The sequence below is a fragment of the Hippoglossus hippoglossus genome, chromosome 12, assembly GCF_009819705.1.
Source record: "Hippoglossus hippoglossus isolate fHipHip1 chromosome 12, fHipHip1.pri, whole genome shotgun sequence".
In the NCBI taxonomy this organism is placed as follows: Eukaryota; Metazoa; Chordata; class Actinopteri; order Pleuronectiformes; family Pleuronectidae; genus Hippoglossus; species Hippoglossus hippoglossus.
Window position 1 is genome coordinate 10,288,547 of NC_047162.1, and position 20,219 is coordinate 10,308,765.

General features: G+C 42.3%; 2 protein-coding genes across 5 annotated transcripts in view; one reads left to right on the forward strand and one right to left on the reverse strand.

Annotated features, from left to right (window-relative positions):
- LOC117771559 (astrotactin-2) overlaps positions 1–20,219 on the forward strand; it is a 248,692-nt gene that overhangs the window by 187,371 nt on the left and 41,102 nt on the right. For 3 of the 4 annotated variants that reach the window (XM_034602058.1, XM_034602060.1, XM_034602061.1), the window contains 4 exons: positions 479–603; positions 2,052–2,156; positions 3,007–3,186; positions 15,493–15,815. In XM_034602058.1, coding sequence (XP_034457949.1) covers positions 479–603; positions 2,052–2,156; positions 3,007–3,186; positions 15,493–15,815 — 733 coding nt within the window. The remainder of the gene's footprint in view (positions 1–478; positions 604–2,051; positions 2,157–3,006; positions 3,187–15,492; positions 15,816–20,219) is intronic. The other variant, XM_034602059.1, reaches the window with a different exon arrangement.
- trim32 (tripartite motif containing 32) lies at positions 6,807–11,207 on the reverse strand. The gene is made up of 2 exons (XM_034602062.1): positions 11,100–11,207; positions 6,807–9,886 (listed from the first exon to the last, which is right to left on the reverse strand). The coding sequence occupies exon 2, from the start codon at positions 9,872–9,874 to the stop codon at positions 7,817–7,819; it is 2,058 nt and encodes a 685-aa protein (XP_034457953.1). The 5' UTR covers positions 9,875–9,886; positions 11,100–11,207; the 3' UTR covers positions 6,807–7,816.

A 20,219-nucleotide genomic window follows, 5' to 3' on the forward strand; every position in this document is an offset into this window, starting at 1 on the left:
TGGAGCTCGCAACTCTGACTATCAAACACAAAATCCACAAAGAAACAGAGGAAACACAAAAAAGGTGGGCTAGCTTTTTTTCTTTTTAATAAAGAACTACTGGACCTTGTGAATATTAACAGCTGTTCTAGGTGTTGGCATTATTTGTTTTAGTGTGCCGGAGAAATGACTATGGGTGGCATGGTGGTGCGGTGGTTGGTTAGTGTCGCCTCACAACGAGAACGTTCCCGGTTCAAACCCTGGTTTGGCTGGAGGTCTGTTTGTGTTGAGTTTGCATGTTCTTCCCGTGTTTGTGTGGGTTTTCTGTGGCTTCCTCCCACAGTACAAAGGTTGTTTGTCTCGTACTGTATGTATCCACTGGCCGACCTGTCCAGGGTGTCCCCCTCCACCTCCCCCCCGTGAACCTCAAAGGATAAACAGTTTAGATGATGGATGGATGGATGGATAAAATCTCTACTTTTCTTTCTTTGCTTCTCAGGGACAACAATTTCATTAAGGACTTTCCCCAGCTCGCCGATGGCCTCATGGTCATCCCCTTACCTGTAGAGGAACAATGTCGAGGGGTCTTGTCGGAGCCCCTGCCGAACCTGCAGCTCCTCTCAGGTGAGTGTAATGGAATAAACGGACTGTGTTTGTTTAGCGCTTCTCCAGACTTATCGATCACTTTACAGTACAAGTCGCATTCACCCATTCATCACAGCCGTCAGGGGCAATTTGGGGTTCAGTATCTTACCCCAAGGATTCAGACTCGAGGAGGCAGGTATTGAACCACCGACCCCAAGCCACAGCTGCCCCAGTACAGCGTGTGTACAGCAAGTTAATGCATATGTGCTTTTCTTTCTTCTTTATCTCTCTCATGGAGAGCAATTTGATTCATTGCATATTTCAGTGGCAGCTCTATGATCTTCTCTGGATCATGGTTTATGTCCTTAGATATTCTGAGCCGACTAAAAGCCAATGGGAAAACAAAGCCCCCGTGTTCATTTTCAACACATAAAGTAGCCTGTTTGAAAAGCCCACTGCAATGTTTTAGTTGTGAAGCTCCAGAGCCTAAGACCGTTTTTATTATTTATCTGTGAGCATCACTATTCACCTGAGAGAAGCACAACAAGTTTTATATAGAAACGGGAAAATGTAAAATGTCAGCGTGTTCCTGTTGCTGATATATTGCCCATTTTGTGCAGAGTCGTTTAAAAGGATATAGGCTTATCTCTCCGTATTCTTTTCTATCCATACCCCGCACACATAAATATGAGATATTCTAAACTCTTAACACTTAACCTCCTATTTCATCCTTTCATCCTTTTATCCTTTTCTCCACTGTTCCACCCCATCCTGTGGGGGGGGGGGACTCACTTAAATATTTAGCTGGAAACCTGCACCTCCACCTCTGCTCCCTAATCCCTCCATTAGCTAAATTGGCATTCGGTCCACACTGACCCCTGAGGATTTTATTTATTTAGCTTCTTTTTTTTTTTTTTACTAGGGTTCTGCTTTCACCAGAATTGGATGCAAACACACACACACACATACACAAAGAGACAAATTGCCCTTTCTTTCACTCTGCATGAGCGTCCCAGGTATAAAACACTTTCCAGAGGCGCCGAAACGAGGTTCCTGTAAGCTGTTTATTTTTATTTTCTTTTGCTTCTTCACTTTTTCGTGGCTTTACTCCTAAACCGGTGTTGGAAGTTGGGTAATTGAATTGCAGAGAGAGGCAAGATTGCACTCACTTCTAATGTCAGCAATCCAATTGGAGTTCAAGCTGCACTATATATCTGCCATTGATCCGGGAGCAGCCGGGATATGGGCCCGCGATAATAAACAATGTTAAGGCAATAATGGATAACAATGGGTCTGCAATAAACCGTTCCAATGAAATGATGGATTTTATTTATCTTTTCATTTATTCCGAATCTCCGCTGCTCTTTACGAGGCCGACTTTTCTCATTTCTTTTGAATTGTTGGATTTGTTGACATCCTTATATCTCCCTCTGTCTTAAATTGTCTCCTTGTTCTCCTTTTCTTTCCTTTTCTTCTGCCCTACTTAGGAGAGGCCCAATTCAGTGAGGCGGTGGGCTACCCTATGGTTCAACAGTGGAGAGTCCGCAGCAACCTGTACAAAGTCAAACTCAGCTCCATCACCTTGTCCACAGGTCAGTGGCTGAATGATACAAATGACACCACATCCATAAATCTACCTACTGATTCCACAGTCTGTCTTTCTGTCTCTATGTGGAACGCATATCTCGTGAACCATTCATCTGATCGGCTTCACACTTGGTATGTGGATCCTAAACTGCCCCATACGTTATATTATATATGAAATTGAATAAACAGGCGACCAGTGCTTCGTAGGTGTCAGTGGGGGTGAGGCAGTGGGCCTTCAGTCTATGTCTTCTGATATTTCACCATATCGAACTGACACATACATTCAGTCGTGAGTGTTGATCTCCATCATGGCAGCAACATTCATAGAATCACTTCCGGTTCAGCAGTTTGTCTTCAAAGTAAAAGCACCATGCTTGTTTTGTTGCTGTAATGCTTAATGATGCTGAATGCTGAATTACAGAGCTTTTACTTTGAAAAGTTGTGAACTTGTGAACCGACATGCAATGTATGAAAAAACAACAGCAGTTCAGTAAATATAAGTAATACATGCGAATAAAGCAAATTCAGTTCAATGTTATGAAAAATCTCTATTGTAGATAAACCAGGTAGGATTTTATTTCTTACTTCTCTTTGCAACCTAGAAAGTTAATAAAAATCTCTGCACTCAAAAAATGAGACGTAGCAGTGTGAAGTAGCTCCTGACCATTAACACAGGCCATTCCACACAGGCAGGTTAAGAACGCTGATTATTAACAAAGAAACATGTTGTGTTGTATTTACTGTCCAGCCTATACAGTTTTAATATACTGTTTATTCTTTATATTGTTGTATTATTACAGTATTAAATTTAACGACAAAAATCCCTCATCCTCTTTCTCCTTCATGACCTGGCAGGTTTTTCCAAAGTACTGAAGACGTTGTCGGCAGACAGCACACGTGAGGAGCTGCTGGCGTTTCTCCAGGAGTACGGCAGCCACTACGTGTCCGAGGCCCTGTACGGCTCCGAGCTCAGCTGCAGCATCTACTTCCCCAGCAAGAAGGCCCAGCAGCAGCTCTGGCTGCAGTACCAGAAAGGTGAGCGTGCTGGGAGACAGGAAGACGGGCCGAACAAAGGCATGAACGCTGAATTCTAGAGGGATGAACTGAAATGTCGTCCTCGCAAACACATAGAATTTGGGGGCAAAATGTGTCACAGAGAGATTCATGTAACATATCATTTTAAACATATTAACAAGTATTTAGGAAAGTGTTTTGAGACGGGTTAAATAGAAATGGACGACAGGGGTCTGCAAAGTGAAGCCAATGCAGAAGTACCAGGATCCTGTATTCCCTCAAATGACCAGCAGAGGGCAACAGTTTTTGTAGAATTCTATGGGACTTAATTGGAGTTTGATATGTGAAGAACTCTTTCTAAATCAAAGCAAACTAAATACTGCAGATTCACAGTGAACAGATGCAGAACAAGGTTTAGTATAACTGAACAGGAAGGGATGGGGGGGGGGGGGGGGGGGGTACATTTTGTCTAAATACAAACTAAACTGGGTTATGTTTAAAGACTTCATCCTCCCTTAATTTCGCCTTCTGGTTAAAAGGCTGCATAAGCTGCGTGAATTGAATTAAACATCAGTGTGACTTAACAGCATCCCCCAAGCATTTTTGCTGCACTGTCCCATTTAAGTGGTGTTTTTAATCCTGTTTATTTGTGATCCAAAAAGATGCTGATTTGCAGTCCAGCCGTTCAGTGCGGTTCATTGGAACTTAGCTTTTCAATATAAACACTGTTACACAGCGGCTCGCCTTGTTGAAGAAAAGAAAAACACATTTTTGGATCAATGAGGATCAAGTTTCAACACCTGCAGCCCGCTGACAAGAAGTGATATAATAATGTTTGATGGTTTCAGTGGCAACACGATTTATGGAAAAGATGGAGTTAAAGTCTAGACTGAAATGCATTAAAATAACCTGATCAAATGATTGGCTGGAATGAAAACATGCATAACTCTAACTCTTACCAAATCCAATATATTGTGCCTGTCGTGGACAAGACCCAGGAATAGGAAAGTACATAAATATACCCGACTAAAAACATTCACATTCACTTCAAGCAGTGGTTAAAAGTAAATGATAGTAACATAAATCCAAGTGCTATATAACTTTTAGCTGCTGATATTTAAGAACCATTAGATTTTTGCCTATTTTTTTGATAAACGTTACATTTTTCAATATCTGACAGCTGTAAACATTAAAGTTTTAAACATATACGATGCACTTCCAAAACTAAACCCGACCAAAAGTAAGTGAAGTAGATAAAACTAGAATGACACCCACACCTTACGCCAAGCCCCAACAGTCCCCTTGAATTTACATCCTGCACCAAATTTCTCACACAGATTGTTTTTGTCTTTATCAAGATCCATGAATTACTCCCTGGGAAAATTGTGAAAAGGTTGATCCAGATCTGCACAAAAATGTAATGGGTTCTTCCCTGACACATTCCACATCCTTTCACCAAGTTAACTGGAAATCCGCTTAGTTAATTTTGCGTAATCTTGCTTACAAACAAACCTACCAACAAACATAACCTCCTTGAGGGAGGTAGTTAGTTCCATCTCTACCAACTGCATCATTACATAGCTGACATATTACTGTATCATTCTTAGTTTTGCTGATAATACTTCTACACATTACTTATATCATAGTAAGACTTTGAATGCACGACCTCCATCGGAATTAGTCAGAATTCTAAGTGAACATAAACATGCAACTGATATTTTACTAGTTTCATAAATGTTTATTGCACTCAGATATTCAACAATACAAACATTAATTTGACTACACAGACATAACCGTGATGTGTTCAACACATTATAAAAATTCACAGCCTCCAAAGGACAGAACACCTGAAAGACACAGGGGGGTTTGGTTCATGGGCAAAACAGTGTGCAATGAAATAACAGCGGTCAAATGACATAGAATAAAACATATTCAGATGCAGACTCTGTTGTTGAGCACATAGACACAAGGACACTTGATTATTATTTTTTTTGTAATTTCTGCATTTTTCTGTCAGCGCAAGTCTGAATATTCTCTAGTAGCGACTACTTCTATTGACCACATGAATAAAGTGTAAGCACTGGAAAAACAATATCTTCAGGGCAAGGACGCCGTGCATCCCAGACTCCATCATGATCTATTTAGTGCCAAGATATAACATGGCCTAACAATGATTTAGAAAAACATGAAAGCACAAGGATGTCAGACTTCACCTAATACTCAAATTCTGGTCTTTCTTTTTATCTTAATCTCTTAATGTTAAAACATTAAAAACACTATATTTAATGTTTGACTCTCAGATATCTATATTTGTATTCTACTGTGGAATAGGGCTCCAGGTGCAGTGTTAAGGTCAGCTTAGTGAAATCATTTATTTTTTAAGGCTGAAACTGAGTCGGTATCCATTATGCTCTGATGAGCAAATGTGGACTGGAAGATACAAGGTGCCTTAGAGCAGGCGTATATTCACTATTGGACTTTCTGGACAGAGAATATGTTACATACAATATTATTACATGGGTTTCAATGATTAACTTGATTCCCCATATTTAGGCCACTAATATTGTTAGATTAAAGGTGACTTTTATTATTTTACCTGAAAGCATCATCTTCCTCATGCTTTTTTTGGACTGAAAATGGTCAAAGAATACACTACACACATTCTCATAGAGACCATTTTTAAGTAACACCAGCACTAACTAGCTAAACACTGTATATGGCTGTTGTTTTGAACATATCACACTTGAGAACTCAGGTTGCAGTTGTCTGGTGTCGAAACCTGAGGAAGACACAGCAACACAGAACCGGAATCCCGGTGTTACAAAGCCTTGTTTTGGTTTGTGATGACCGTAGTAGTGTTATTCTGAACACTCCTGCCAGTCCCTGCACTGTGTGACCACTGTCCACACGTGAGGAAACAATAACGGCATGGAGCGACTTCTCTGGAAGCAACATCGTGTTTGTAAACGTTTTTTCAAGTTGTGGTGTCTGCGTGTACCCTTATGCTTAATGTGGTCTGGGTCTTAGAGTTATTTAGTGCTAGTTGTAGTGGCATAGCAATGTAAGTAATGTGAGGACAACTGTATAATGAAGCGGAGACCATGCGGAAAAGGACAAACAGAGCCAAGGGACGCTGTCTTGCATATTTAACGGCCTCGCAAGTTACCAGTGTCGTCTGGGACCAAAGAACTGTGTTACTGTTATTAATGACACTAGAAGCGAACCATCTAGACACTGACTTAAATAGTGCCAACTCTGCCAAGGGACTGGATAGTGAACAGGAAGACAAGTATAAGTATCCATGATCATTCCTAAAACTGCTTAATACTAACTTAAATGTGAAGTGGATACAGAAATTGAGGTGAGATGTACGACAGAAGTAGAATTTGTTCTGCAAATGATACTTCAGCTTGCATCTTGAGTTGATTTTAGACATGCACTGAACTCCAGATAATTGGAAATTATCTGGAGGGGCTGAGTGTGAGGGCACAGATGTCCAAGTCAGTTGCTTCTGTCATTCTCTGGAGTTTCTCCTGCCACCCTCCTAAAACTCTGGAGAATGTGAGAACACAGCAGGGAATCATCCGGAGAATTCAAGGTGAGCGAGTGGGTGTGTTGACGATGTTTCTAACACACAACAAGATGGTATAAATAAGTACTAGAAAAGATTATAATAATCCAATGTACAAACTAAACATAGGTGTCCCTTCTTCAGCTTGCATTGAGTCAGCAGACCTCAAAGAAGCTTTTTTAAAAAAGAGACTAATTTACCAGATGATGGTTATAGAACCCTCAGGACTCCTGTAAATGACATTTTAATATTGCCTAATATTACCCAGCTTCCCTCCACAGGACATGTTATTTTATAGTTCAACACATGTTCCTGTGGGCAACTTAATATTCTACACTTAATGCTCCCTGAACGTTAATGAATGCAATGCGATGGACCCTGCTACTCGGTTACTGTTTTGCCATGAGCTAACTGCACAGTCAACTTTAAAGCTGCCAGCCGCATTCAGCAACATCAATGTGAGTCTGTGCTACTAAAAACCAAACACTGGGAAACAGTGACGTGTCGATAATAAAGTGCTTCACAGGCCAAGAGCCTCGGTATGCTTTATTTCATATGTAAATACATGTTCATTTACAGCTCTTCCTCGGCTCCTTTTCTGTTTGTAAAGCTGAGCCAAATCAGTCAAAGCCGTGCATCACAGTGTCGGGCTGAATTGGTGGATATAGCAGCCAATAAGAAAGGGGAAAAACATTATCTGTACTTTGCGTCTGCATTAGCTTTGACATCAATGGCTCGTTTCGCTTATTTTAATGAGACAACTTGTGCCAGTATTCTTCCACATAAAAATATTGCAAGGTCTGTTTTTAGTGTTGTATTCCATTCACATAACCGGGTAGGGGCAGTTTAAGTAGCTGATTTTCAATTTGAGGTATTCAATTAAAACCAGTTTTCTTTAAACCGAACGAAACCGACTGAAACATTCATTTACAGTAATAACCCAATGAAAGCTGCAGCAAGAATTGTTTGTACCGCAGCCAAACTAAAGTGACAGATAATAGTGTGTTTCCAACTTTTCCTTTTCCAACACATACCTACTAAACCAATCGTGCTCAGGGGCAGTTCGACTGGATTGTTCCTCTAAGAAATGGAAGAGTGCCTCCTCTGAATGTATGAGTAGACTTTGACACAGTGGTCCCAGCAGTCCAGCACCAGCAGCTGTCCTTTCTGGGTGGTGGCCACTCCCACAGGGCAGGTCAGCCCATCCGGGATGAGAATTTTGAATCCACCCTCTTTGGGAAACTGGAGGATTTCTTTCCTGCCACTGTCTGTTACCAGCAAATCCCCATTGGCATCCACACACATGCCAGTGATGCAGCGGAAGTCCTCTGTCTCAGCGAAGAAATGGCTGAGCTGCTTGCCCAGCTGGCCGTCAGAACCCACTGACCCAATTGAGAAGCCCCCCTCCAGATGGGGCTCATTGTGGCGTTTTTCAAAGTTCAGTGCCAGGCCCTGCGTGAAATAGACTTTCCCAGCTGCGTCACATGTCACAAACTTTGGCCGCACGGCGGAGCATAATCGGTTGTAGCTGACCACGCCCACATTGCGGTCCACTGCCAGACACCACAGCTTGCCACCTTCCACATCTGACACCACAAACTGGCCAGATGGCATGGCAGCAATGCCCCAAGGTTTAATCAGCTGGTTCTTGTGGCAGGCCACACAGTGTCCATCCATAGTGTAGACTTTAACTGAGTTATCGTAGTTGTCAGTGATCCCAATCAGACCTTGAGCGGTCACAGCAATGGATAAGGGGATGAGGTTAGGCAAGTCGGCACCAAGGAAGCTCAGGACAAAGTTATCGATGCTACTGGCATTGCGGCGGATTTCACGCTGGAAACCTTTGCGATTAAATATCTGGATACGGAAGTTGCCACGATCGGCCACCAGCACCTCACCTTGTGGTGTTACGCAGATACCGACGGGTAAATTGAACATACCAGGCAGCGTTCCCTTGCAGCCCATCTTCTTCACAAACTGGCAGACTGCGGGCCCTGCACCTGCCCCGGCTCCTCCAGGTGATCCCCCACCTGCATCCATGGACTTTGACTTAAAGCTGCCTGGTGAACCGCATACCGCCTCCTCTATAGCTCCAACAATATTGATGTCTCTGTACAGATCCACAGGAGCTCCCATTGCACCACTGGTAGCCCCAGCTGCCCCACCTAGTCCCTCTAGATCCCCTTCAAGTGCAATCTCCAACCCACTCTCCTCATCGTCTGTGTTGACAGTGTAAGTGTTTGTGGTTATCTGGCCCACTTCTAACGCCTTGGTGTGCTCTGCTCGGACCAGCTCCGGCTCCTGCAGCTGAAACATGGTGGGCAAGCTGCTCCTCAGATCTAGTTCCTCATCATCACTCCCCCCACCATCGTCCTTTAACAGAGCGATATCACTCTGCCTCACCCGTATTGTCAGATAATCACAGCGTGACACCACCTTTACTTCTGCGATGTTGAGAAGATACGTCTGCTCCTCCAGGACATGCCCATTGAGTTTCTCCACTTCTGTCAATGAAGTTGTGAATGTCCTCCGAGACCTGCTCAGTTCCTCTTGAAGACGTAGCTCAGCTGTAGTGTAGTCCTGCTGCACTGCGCGGTATTTAAGTCTCAAGGACTTGGAAATGGTTTCAATGGCTGTCTTTTTCTTCTGAATTTCACCCATAACATCCCGCAGAGCATTCAACTTGCCACCCAGTTCTGTACGGCGCTGTTCAGCAGCCACCCTTATCGGTTGCACTAGATGACCTTGATGCAGGTGGCCCTCTCCTTTACAGAGCTCACAGAGGACAATGGTGCACTCGTGGCAGTACTGACGTGGTAGACGGCTGCAGCAGGACTTGCACATGAGGGCGGCAGCTGCAGCACTGCATGACAAAGTGCAATCAAGGATCTTAAGCACGGTGAGATTATCAGCCAGCTGGGAAATGCTGCTCATACGGGAGACCTTGCTACAGAAGGGGCAGCGAACACCATTGATGGTGTTAGCCAACAGCTTCTCGAGACACTGCCGGCACACTGTGTGTCCACACTGCAGGAGTTTGGGCCTCATTTGTTCATGGTTGTATGTCTCCAGGCAGATGGGACACTCCAGAACCTCCCTAATTAGATCTGGGTCCAACGGGGCAGACGGCGATTCCATTATGGTTCTGTCCTTAAATGAGAAAACACAACACAAGAATCATATTTTGAAATGATACACCATTTTGTGTGAAATTCTACTTTTAATAAAATATACGGCAGAAAATAACAATGTGAGAGTCCAGTTAAATGTGTTATGCAGCACGTCTGTGTATTTAACTGGATGCAGCAGTATTTTGTAACAATGTAAAATCTTGAATATATTGAAATTATCCAAGGAAGTCTGATGCTCATAAGATGCATTCACTGCCACTGTGGCCAGAATTCACAAAAGTTGTATGTTGTAAATGATGAATGCGAGTTGGGTGTTGTGAATGATGTATGGGGACACAGCCCAGTTCGTCATCGGAGCAATACAGTTTAAAACAAAATGTCAACATGCTTTCTCATCACCTCCATTATTAATTTATATCATTAACATTTTCATCAGTTGTCGTTTTTTTTACTTCCATGCTTGAAGCTACATTCATGAAATGATTAATGGCAGTTTTGTGTTTTGAGGGATAGTTGTTGTATATAATGACAACGTGGTTCTGTTTTTTTATCATATCCCACAACTGGTTCATCACTCATTTAACTTTTCATAACCTCCATTTTCATCAGTTAATTTGAGCTACTTCCACCCCAGTTATCATCTTCTGGGCACAGTTAATAAGTTTATGTCCAGCTAAGACTAGCATTGCAAGCTAGCCCTTCTGTGTTGGAAAGTAGCTGTGGACATACACAACATGAAAATGACTTATTGACAACAACTGTCAACAGAGCATGTTACACTAAGCTAAGCTAACCCTCATTGCTAAATCGCTACCAAAAGGTAGAAACCATGACAATAACGAGAATGACGAGGAAGCTAGTAGACGAGTCTGTGCTGTTTGCTGTGACACTGTGTTGTTACTGTGCAGAACAACACGACCGCGTCCCACACAACGCTACTGGCGCGATAAAACAAGCTAACGAAGCTAACTAGCTACAACCACAACGCTCGCACGTTGCTCAACGCATGACGACGGCCCAGGTGTGGTCACCTGGAAAACCCAACTGTGATGACACTTCAGTAGTTTGAGCGAAGCGGAGGCCTGTGTACAGAGAACGTGACGCTGTCCTCCAAGCTCTAACACAACGCGACAGTTGTATCTACAACGTGGCGGGGCTGCAGTCCATGGACGTGCGTTACACGAATAAAACACACAACTTGTCACTGCGCTCCTCTCAGTTTGAGTAGTTACCTTCTCTTCCTCAGAGTTCCTGCGGGACACAGGCTGTGGTCATGGGCGTGTTGTGTCAGTGCAGCTGCTGCCGCCGCTGCTGCAGTCTGCTCCACGTCACGCTCACGCATCTGACGTAATTACGCACAGACCCGAGATCGAGCACCGACTGCTCTGATTGGCTGACGTGCAGGCTGGTGAACGCGCACGTGGTCCTGATGCAGTTCACAGGGTTTGACTGAAAACACGAGCAGCACATAATAATAATAATAATAATAATAATAATAATAATAATAACTTATTGTTATTATTATTATTGTTGCTGTTTCATTAATTTATTATTGTTATCTATTTATCATATTAAAACTATCATTATATTATTTAACACTAATTAAATATCCTGTAAGTTCAGTCAATCAATCACATTTTATTTGTGTAGCCCATATTCACAAATCACAGATTGTCTCATAGGGTTTAACAAGGTGCGACATCCTCTGTTCTTAACCCTCAACAAGAGTAAAACTACCCCATGAGAGGGATCCCTCTCCCAGGATGTTCAGAAGTGCAATAGATGCCGCCTGTAACTGAACACATCAACAAAATAATAGTGTTTACAAGAAGAAACTATTTGTAACATAATGGAAAAGTGTGTCAATGTGTAAAGTATTTGTAAATAGGAAAATGTCTGATATAGATAAAAGGGAGCAGCAATGACAAATGATTGAGGAGTAGGCATATTGTATGTCTGTCAGGCAGACTTGTAATCACAGCCCACGATCAGCTGCCACCACGATCAGGATCATCCACCACAGTCAGATGCCAACATGATCCATAATCCACCATCATGATCCACCGCCAATGGTTATCCTGAAAAATAAAATACTGTGGTTATATTCAGCAGGAAGATGTTGAATATCTCTGTCTATCCTGCAAAAAAATCAAACAAGATTTCTTAACTTGAGAGAGCAAGTAAACAAACCTGTAACTGCACTTGAAAACATCCAGATCTTGAGAAAGCACCAGACACGGGCCTGATGCTGTTTCCAGGGATTTACAGATGCTGCACTTGTTTTTACTTGTTACAATTTATTTCTATCCTGTAAAGAATCAACTATGAATCACTTAAATTCAGAGGGCAAGTAAACACTCCTACAACTCAAAAAAGTACTCTCACAGATAGTACCTGAAATACCTGCTTTATCCTAAAACTCCATTTAAAAACATCCAGATGTTGAGAAGCCTGTACGTACAGAGATTGGCCACTAGATGTCAGGATAGGCTGAGTGTTTTATATGATGTTCATGCAACTTCTTTCCACAGAGTGAATTTCATCTTGGGGATTGTGGGACTATCTAAGAAACAGCATTGACAAATATGTGTAGATAAAGTAGTAATATGCATTTAGATTAATATTTTCTGAGCCTTTTATCATAGTTTTACAATTATATTTTATCCTGTTAAGTGACTGTTGCTAGGCAATGTTTATATTATTTTCCACAACTCAGATGTAATTAGATTCAGTTGTAATTTTAACTCTTACACTCAGATAGGCCACACATTTTAATAGCATATGACCCTCTTACTATATCAGTATCATTGTTAAATATAGTATTATTAATTAAGAGCCTGATCTAGATATAACAAGGGCCTGGTGAAATCATGAGTATGCTACATATAGCACTTGCTGCTGTTTTAATAAAGCAAAAGCAACAACAACAACCATATCTAACATCTGTATAAAATCGCTACGGAAGATATCTGACACCTTTGTTGTTGTTCCCGGGGCAACATAACCCCGGCTAGAGGCGGACGTGTCCCTGATGAGTAATTATACTGCAACCAGTCTACAAAGACGTTTTAATTAACAAAGGCAGTGCAAGATCAATGGCAGGGAAATTCACTCCATTCATCTCATGCCTGTGTGTGCTTGACAGGCAAGTGTTAGCATAAACATCACATTCATTCCACACAGCAAAGAGCCGTCACAGTTTATAAAGAGGCAAAGTGACCGACCACTCCTTTCACTGACCAAAAATACATGCGGTTGAGGTTTTAATGTCCCCTCGTGAAGGGTGTCACCGCCGGTCAGATCTGAGCAGAACAGTGCATCGCTCATACACCAATAAACAAAAACACAAAAGTATGTCAGTGATCCTAAGAGGAAATTACACGCCACAGCCAGTTTAACATACCAGTCTCAAAAACACCATTTTCAATAAAAACACTGAAGTTGTAAAAAATCCCCAAAACAGTTTAAAAAAAATAGAAAAAAAAAACAAGACTGTGAAGGAGGAAATGCCCCGACAGCCACATTACATTCATTGCATTGTTGTTCCCCCTTCTATATTAGAGTGCCAAAACTCTAATTGTTACCATGGATGTTAACAGCTGTAATCGGGGGTGAAATGGACTAAAGCGTGAATTAGACCGGCTCGCCACAGCTAACCTGACCTACAGGGCTTTATTGTGAGAGCCGGGTGACGACAGCTCTTTGCTGTGTCTGTGTTGCCTCAAGAAGTGCGTGTAATTGTGCTCTCGGGCCACCCCTTGCGCCTGTTTACATACTGTTGCACATTAAGTTACCACCCACCCCTTCGACCGCTTGCTGGTGTCTTACAGACGCACACAGGGACAAACACAGCCACAAAGACACACACATACGTATATATGTATATATATATAAGGATGTACAGACTCGTTCCCCCGAACACACAAACAACAGATTCATGGCAACTATTGAGGAAATGGTGCCACGGGTCATGTCCTTGCTTGGGTTTTTTTCTTCTGGGAATTTGCTAGTTCCAGTGACCTGAGGTGCAGGTTACATTTAATAATAGTCTGGCAATTGAATACTATCCACTGTAAAATCTATGCACCTATTTTCATGTGCATTATGTATTTTTAATCGTGGGTCACATATTGTTCGGAAAACAAAAAGTGAAAAGAAGTTTTACTTTTACTTTTTTCATTGTTTTCATTCACCACATGTTTTAATCAGTGTAGACTGAACATTTGTATTTAAAATATGCTTTAAATTTACAAACATTTGTAAGATGAAAAGATTTCCTTCCCCCTGCAAATATTGGGTAGGGAATAGCCCTTGATTTTGTTTTTTCAAATTGATTCTTTTTCAAAATCTGTTAAATGTTTGCCGGGAAACCTCGTGTGTTGGCATGTGCGTGTGTTAGAACAATGAAAGACTGAGAGTTTACACAATGTTTTTCCTGTCCCGGGTTTAACTTATTTAACGTTGTTGATGTTGTTGACTCAGAGGGAAACTGCACATTTAGACACTCTTGTTTTTGTGTCTGTCCCTCACACAAACACGCAGTATTTTATAGCTCGTGCACTATGGTGTTGTCCGTCTCACCGCAGAGAATGAAGGGTGTTTCATTTCACCGTCATTAAAACTTTGAACAGGAAATAAGTCATTTGAAATATCAACCTTAATTGGTCCCAATTAACCAAACTTAAAAATGTCAATGGCCTTTCCTTCTGGGGTTTCCCTTGTTATTCTATACATGTGTACATACCGTGTGTGTGTGTGTGTGGAGTAAACATGGTCCAGTATGTTTCTCAATAGTGAGAACCTACATAAAAGCATAAACCATAATCAGTGTTTTAATCCACAATTTAAGGGTTATATATACATACTTTAAAATATATTGGGATTTATCCACATTCTGATGATGCATAATGTCTCAACGCTGCATCATTAGTCATTAATTCCAACTTTTAAACACTTTCATCACTAGAAAGCATCTCTCACCTTTCAGATATATGCACCATATACAAAAATAGATGCAAAAACACATCTGCCATAATAAAAAGTACGACAGAACTTTCCTATTTTGACACATCACCTAATGTGTCGTCCGAGTCAATCACTCGGCAGTGAAGTGGTCCTCTCTCCTGTTCCTTCCTTCATTCTGTGTCGTTTTCTCACAGAAAGAGGAAACGATGAGAAAGAAAAGAAAGAATCTTCCCCCAAAAAAACCCCAGTGAGAACATCAAACAGTGATAATTGACACTCAGGAGAAGAAGCCAATGACACCCCTCCCTCTTCACCCACCCACCCACCCCCCTCCCATTCATCCTTTGTCCATGAAAGCTGTTGACAGTAAGGGATTAGTTGTTGTTTTTTCTCCTTTTCCTTGGCAGCGAGTAAAATAAATCCAGATGCAGAACCTCTATACAACCGAGGGGCTGTAACTGTTCTTTGCTGGGCCAAATGAAGACTCATAAATTGTAGTAATGTATTTAAGTGAAAGAAATAACTGTCGCGAGACTACATGCTTCCTTCCATCTTCCTGAAGTGATTTATTGTTGTTGTTGACTTTTTTTTATCTCCATCTGCATCTCCTCCTACCTGTACCCACATACCCTTCCATCCTCTCCTGCCTACCCCCCCCAGAGGCAACAGACCAAGGCGTTGGAGGCGGTGGGCGTCGAGAGCTGAAGTCGGTACCATTCATCAGCTACCTGTCTGCGCTGCAGAAGAGCCAGCTGTTGTCTGACGACATGGTGAGTGGCGTGGAGATCCGCTGTGAGGAGAAGGGAAGCTGTCCAAGTGGCTGCCACCTGTGCCATCACCAGGCCGTGATGGGAGGAGTGTCGGGGAGGGGCCGCGGTGGGAACAACAGGAGTGGGGAGCAGCCCTCCCCCATCCCCGTGCTGCTGGAAGTCAGCCGGGTGGTGCCCCTCTACAGTCTGGTCCAAGACAACGTCACCAAAGAGGTGAGAAAGTAGCATGGGAGTAGGAAGTGTGTGTGTGTGTGTGTGTGTGTGTGTGTGTGTGCGTGTGTGTGTGTGTGTGCGTGTGTGTGTGTGTGTGTGTGTGTGTGTGGAGAGAGAGAGAGAGATGACCATATGACCTGAGAATCAAGAGATTTGATGATCAACACTCACTAAAATCAAAAAAACACGCACCAGAAATAACCTTTATTGCAACGTATTGTTGAATAAGAAAAATTTAAATCTTACTTTAAATTCTGATAGTTTATGAATGATTAATGTTTCTGAATCTAAACTCTAAATGTCATCTTATTTCTAATTTCGCAAATAAGTTGAAATATGTTTACTTAACAACCTCTGCAATCATTGTGTCAAACATGTTGTGTTGCCCTGTGACAAAAGGATGCAAATCTGAACCCTGTTTTCTCCAAGTGCACGAGGCGTCTGCTTATTGTTCTGTATATTTTGCCTCTATAATCTTCTGACATGTGGTGGCACAGTCATTTTTATAATGAACATATCCCATATAATCATTTAAGTGATGCAGTTGTGCCAATTGGCCTCAAGGTGGCATTAGTTGGTTAACTTTGGCTGCTGGAAACGAACACTGTAATACAGAGGACATAAAAAAGATGACATCATGGTTTTCTCCTCTTGTGGGGAAATCGATGTGTATGTGTGAGATGTATATATGCATATATGTGTGTGTGTTTGTGAGCTGAATGTAATATCAGCTCAACGACCACGTGTCGTGTTAATGATTCATCCTTTATGAGAAGTCATCGGGTCTATTTGCAGTGAAAGTTAATCATATCAGATTTCTTTAGGTCATTTAGGAGGGAGGGCTCTGGCTTCACTTGACATTAAGTTCACCACATTTTGTTCTGTTTGGATTTCATCTTGACATTGGCTTGCACCCGAATGTCCAGTGCATGGCTTGTGTGTGTGTTGTGTTGTGTGTGTGTGTGGGTGTGTGTGTGTGTGGGTGTGGGTGTACACAACATACATGCATGCACACGACACGGGGCAGACAAGTTCACACTCCCCCCCCAATCAAGCATCTAATTACTTTGCCCTCTGAAATAACTGCAGAGACAAAAAACAAGCATAACACACACATGCAAAGTTTTACATATATGTGTAAATAATATCTATATACATTCACGTATGAATGCACACACACACAACAAAGCCCCCTGTACGTGCAGCCCATAACAAGCACCACAGCCCCAAAGAAAAGAAGGCACAATCAATATCAGACGGTCCCTCGTGGGCCTCATCGATAGCTAAACGTGAGGAAGAGCAAAATGTCTCTTTTCCCTCTCTTTCAAAACACCTCCGTATCCATCCCCTTCACTCCCCCTGCCCAACCCGTGGTCTTCTGGGGATGTGGAGAGTGAGATGTATGAGGAGGAGGAGAAGGGGCAGACTGCAGTGGATCGCTTTGGCGAGCCCCTCGGAGGTAGCCAGAGGCAGGATTATTAGCTTCTTATTGATGTCATCGACCTCTCGAGAGGGAGGGGAGTCCGTCGCTCTGCTCCTCTTTTCCTCTCTTTCACGTCCTCTCCCGGCCGCTCCTGCCCGTCTGAAAAAGGGACATGCGTATATTGCATTAGAGACGGCCGACACAACAACATGCCTCTCTCCATGCGCACACACACAACCACTCACTCTCTCCCTCTTTGTGTGTCTCTGTCTCACACACACACGCACTTGTACTTCATAGGTATATCAGTAAAGACGGCTGCCATGTTGCAAAAGCTTTCCCACAGATGAGGTTCTTTTTTTTTCTTTCACCAAAAACTCACTGATACAATCAAAACAGGGGCTTAGTTGTCCAGTATATGATTAAGTGGTATGAGGTCATAACTATACGTGTATACCTATTTGAATGCATGTGTCTAAATATGTGCCCATTATTACTGGGCTTACATGGACCTGTCACTCTTTCCTTGGCTCTGTCCCTCCCTCCTTTCTCAGCTTCTTGCGTCTTTCAGTGGCCTCTCCCCCGGGCCGCCCGACTGTTTGACAGGACATGTTGTGTCTCTGTCGCATCAATCTTCTCATTATTAAGCCAGAGGGGGATTTTGTTACGTTGTGAAATTACCTCTCCCTTGAAAAGACCACGGACCGGGGCTGAAAAGAAGCAGGAGTAAATGGACCAGCATGTCTGCCTCATTCTTAGCCGGCCCTGTGAGACTAGTTATGGATTTAGGGGTAATAATACCTGGAAGACAGATCTTATCAGCCAATATGAGATCGTTACCTGAGTATTTCATGAAAACATGTAGTAAATAGAGAAAGAAATCTGCGGCTTATAGTCCCCATTCATGCAGATAGTTCAGATTTAAACTTAAGACTTTTCTGTACCCAGCCAGGTCAATTTAAAATGTCATTATTAAAAAAAACTTACTTTACAGAAACAATGTCCCTAATATTCTTGATAATAGGGACTATTTCTTTAGTGGGTAGTTCTGATAAAATTCCCTAAATCTCCATTATTATTATTATTATTATTATTATTATTATTATTATGGGGGAATATTATTTTTCTATCAATGCAATGCCTCAAAACGGTCTCATGCATTCATCGGTTGCAGGTAAAATTAAATTTCTGTTAATCTTTCTGTTTAAAAAAACATAATTTTTATGTCCCGCATTTAAAAGTAAAGGTTTGAGGTCGACTGCCTCTTTGTCTTATAACTGAGTACTGCTCAAATCGCTCTGCTCTCGGGCTTGGCTTCCTCTGAACCTGGTCTTGACTTGAATTCGACTGGAACTGGTCTTGGAGTCCACTCGGACTCGACTGAGGTGGTCTCGCTTACAGGCCCACCGTGCACGCAAAAACACACGCACGCACACAGACACTCCCCTGTTTTTAGTGCCAGCGAGAAGAAGAAAAAAAAAAAAAAACCTCAGTGGATAAATAAATAAGCTTACGTCTGTGGAGCCTGCCAGTGGTCCTATGTCCTGTGTTGCTGTGACTGAATTATGGCAAACCTTTTGAACAAATTGGCTGTGATTCTAATGGGTCAGAATGCTCTATATCTTGCCAAGCAGCCACTGTCATGCTCTCAACCTAACGCAACGCTGCAGCCCCTCGCAGGGGCGTGTCTGGAGTGGTTTCAGTGGGTGCAGGAGGGGCACGGAGGAGCATTACACAACAGGGCAGATTTATTTGCAAAGGGTGGGAAGAGCCTGCTTTTGGTTACCTTCTTAACCAGCATCCACGTATTGGAGGAGTGAACATAATGATAAACGCAAAATATGCTGAGTGCCTTGGCAGCATTTTCCCATTCATGTTATTTATGAAGAGCCCGGACGGTGAAAGAACACACCCTGAATGCTGATGCCATCTTTGGGTAATAGTCTGGCACATAGTTTAGTTCACACATAAAACATAAAATAACCACATTTTTAAAATCATATCAGTACTCGGCAATCAAACAGATTTATATAAACCTTGTATGGCTCGTACATACTATGTGTTAGTCAACGTTCGGGACATCAATCCTTCTGTAAGTCAGGGTTCTCCTCCTGTAGCCTTACTATGGCTTGCTTTAGGGCTGTGGGTAAAGCAGAAGCACACGGACAGTTTCATCTGTGTAAACATGTTTAATGTCCAAATCCACAATGTTGGACACCGGAACTCCCAAGTGGCACATTACTGCTTATATCATATCACGCCGCCAATGTTAAACATATGGATCGAAGTAATGTATTGCGCCACATCATATAGTTCCAGATCTAAATTAAGGAGCAGAAAAAAAACGATATGTTGTACCGTATAATAATTCTCAAACATAAAAAGGTAAAAAAAAGGGGTAACCTACAAAATAAATCTCCACAAAATATCATCAACATCCTTCACTAAGAGATACATCACTGATGTCGTTCCAATGTTCACAAGAAGTGGCGGGAGATGTCGTCTCATCTCTACATTTTTCGTATTTCATCAACACCATTCGTCTAAATAATGGACTGCTTGAAAACAAAAGTGTCTCCACAGTTTCCTCAGATTCATCAAAGTATTTTTAAACCCCCGAAGCACATGTTTATTATTATACGCAAAACACGATACCCAATTGTAGGTTCTGTCATTGGTTTTAAATCATAACTGAAAAGAAGTTTGATTTGTTTTCAGTTGTGTTTTATCCTTTTTTTCCTCTGTGTGCTTTGTTATTGTTGGCGCAGTTTTCTGTTTTTGTAACACACGATAAGATAGCCGACTGACGGGCCAATCGACGTCGCTGGAAACGTCTGGTCTGATCAGATGTAAGCGGCAGACAGAATTGGCCCACCTAAAAACAGTACCTGCTGTGTGAGGGTTCAACTGTGACACGGCATGCCCCCACCCCCCCACACCCCACACCCCCCATCCCCCTCCACATCAGCCTCTGGGTGAAC

What these genes read in the sequence shown, in the direction of transcription:
- trim32 (XM_034602062.1), bottom strand. Translation starts at nt 9,874, where the DNA reads ATGGAATCGCCGTCTGCCCCGTTGGACCCAGATCTAATTAGGGAGGTT.